This window comes from Tupaia chinensis, unplaced genomic scaffold (assembly GCF_000334495.1).
Source record: "Tupaia chinensis unplaced genomic scaffold, TupChi_1.0 Scaffold000062_1, whole genome shotgun sequence".
Classification (NCBI taxonomy): domain Eukaryota; kingdom Metazoa; phylum Chordata; class Mammalia; order Scandentia; family Tupaiidae; genus Tupaia; species Tupaia belangeri.
The window spans coordinates 958,736-961,101 of NW_006159520.1; the positions used below are offsets into that span (position 1 = coordinate 958,736).

At 41.1% G+C, this 2,366-nt stretch overlaps 1 protein-coding gene across 2 annotated transcripts in view; it reads right to left on the reverse strand.

The window, feature by feature from the left end:
• Positions 1-714: 714 nt before the first annotated feature.
• Positions 715-2,366, reverse strand: part of ACTC1 (actin alpha cardiac muscle 1) — a 6,694-nt gene continuing 5,042 nt past the window's right edge. For both annotated transcript variants that reach the window (XM_006141697.3, XM_006141696.3), the window contains exons 4-6: positions 2,358-2,366; positions 1,387-1,568; positions 715-1,040 (exon numbers count right to left, since the gene is read on the reverse strand). The exon at positions 2,358-2,366 is cut by the window's right edge and continues 186 nt beyond it. In XM_006141697.3, the coding sequence (XP_006141759.1) occupies positions 897-1,040; positions 1,387-1,568; positions 2,358-2,366 (335 nt within the window). In that variant the 3' untranslated portion in view covers positions 715-896. The remainder of the gene's footprint in view (positions 1,041-1,386; positions 1,569-2,357) is intronic.

A 2,366-nucleotide genomic window follows, 5' to 3' on the forward strand; every position in this document is an offset into this window, starting at 1 on the left:
GGACAGCGCACAGCGGATTCTTTCCGATGCGGCCCTAGTACTCTTCCACCCTACTATGCAGAGTCTGCCATAGAATATGGTGAATATTGTGGCATTCCCCCTGTTCCCACTGGACTTCATAGCCTTCCCTCCATCAACCCAAGATGCTAAGATTTCAAAGCAATGGAGAGATAAAAGACCATCATTTTACAAGTATTTGGCTCCTCCTTCTCCACACTTGTTTGGAACATGCACAGTGGTCCTGGTTTGTTTTGGGAGTATTGCAGTAGAACATGGCCAGGCCTGTACCAGCCTCCATGCTTCATGGTTGACCCTCAGGAAGACGACCAAAAAGTTCAAAGAATGAGAAGTTAAGCTAATTTGTTTAAAATAATCTTGACTTTCTTATTACCAATATATGCCCATGTTTTCTGCAGTTACACAATAGCTAGAATATCTGCTGAAACAACAACTTACAGTGTCATCCACAGCAATGGGTCTTAAAGATTGTCTAATTCACTTCCATTTCTTGATTATATAAAGCTGAACTTAATCTGCTTTTCAGATAAGAAATATATTCATGATTCTATCTACATTTAGTACTTGAACTACTCGTTATAAATGTCACACTAACTCATCTGATGACCTTTACAGTACTGTAATATTGCAATGCAGTGTCAAAGGAATCCCTACCCCACCCATGTCTACCCCAAAAAGAAGTAAGGGAGGCTTTTGTAGGTTGCAAATCCTGGTCTGGTTTATTTATAAAGCAATAAATATTAGAAGCACAAACAAATTGCACGTGTGTAAACAAACTGTACAATGATAGATCAGAATTGAGGGAGGGTGGTTCAGAAGACTTCGAGAAGCATAATACCATCATCCTGAATGTAAGGTAGACTAAGAGAGAAGGCACCTTAGAAGCATTTGCGGTGGACAATGGATGGGCCTGCCTCATCATATTCTTGCTTGCTAATCCACATCTGCTGGAAGGTGGACAGAGAGGCCAGGATGGAGCCCCCAATCCAGACAGAGTACTTACGCTCAGGGGGAGCGATAATCTGTCAAAAGAAAAAGCAAGCTTATTTTCTCATGGAGAAAATATTCGATGTTAATTCAATGTAATATGGGATATTTTACATCACAAAATAGGATGGCCAAGTCAAATCTATGAGCCTTCCTCTATTTGATCATTTCCATTACTAAGGACTCTATGAAGGAGAATTTCCCCACTTCTCTGAACTAGAATGAACTAAATGCATAGTGCAGGCCACTCCAAAAGCTGAGGCTTAAAAGGTAAAGTTTATAGGAGACAGGAAGCGAAATGTGAGGGGAAAGGAGTTAGGAATGCAGATCTGCTTGGAATACCAAGAGCTGCCTTGGTTCCCCACCCACAGAATTCTTTACCTTAATCTTCATGGTGCTAGGAGCCAGGGCAGTGATTTCCTTTTGCATGCGATCAGCAATACCAGGGTACATGGTGGTGCCTCCAGATAAGACATTGTTGGCATACAGGTCCTTGCGGATGTCAATGTCACACTTCATGATGCTATTGTAAGTCGTTTCATGGATGCCAGCAGATTCCATACCTAGAAACAAGTTTTTTTTTTTTTTTTCAACCGCAGCATGTTCAGACTGGGACGAAGGGACAAGAATAGGAATCCTCTGTTGGTAAGCTGTCCCCATTTGTCTCTAAAACATATGTCCCCCCATAAGATATGCCACAGGGCATTTATGGAACAGGTGTCTCTTGAAAGTGCTGGCATTAATCCACAATGGATGGCCAAGAAACAAACAACTGCACTGAGCACCTGTTTCGAGGGAAGGCCTCCTGTAACCATTAGGTATGTGGACATGTTTTAGAAAAGAAGACATTCATTTAAGTTAAAATTCATGCAGTTTTTAAATACAAACTAAAATAAGATCTTGACAGGTCTCCTCTTGGAAATCACTCCATAGGAAAGATGTTTGTTGACATATAAATGTCTAGTTATTGATATGAGTAGGATTGTTGTTGCACTTAATAATAAGCAACTTAAAAGAAAGTCCAGCTACTTGGTAATGGGAATTACTGGATAAGCTCTTTTGAGTACTTGTCCCTTTCCTGAAGATACACGATATTTGGTTACTACTCTGTCTCATCCTTCATTTTGAGATGAATTTGCTGGGTCATCCCCTGTCATTATCACTACAGCAGAACCCAGACTTTCTCTTCAGTGAACCATCAGAACTTGAAGCCGAGTTGTGTGGGACTCCAAGCTATGACTTCTGGTAACTCAGGGCCCCCTTAATTTTTCCAAATTATAATAGACTTTACTCTGGAAAACTCCAAGATCTGCGGGGAAAACTGTGCCTCTGCACTAGACCCTAACACTCACCAATGAAGG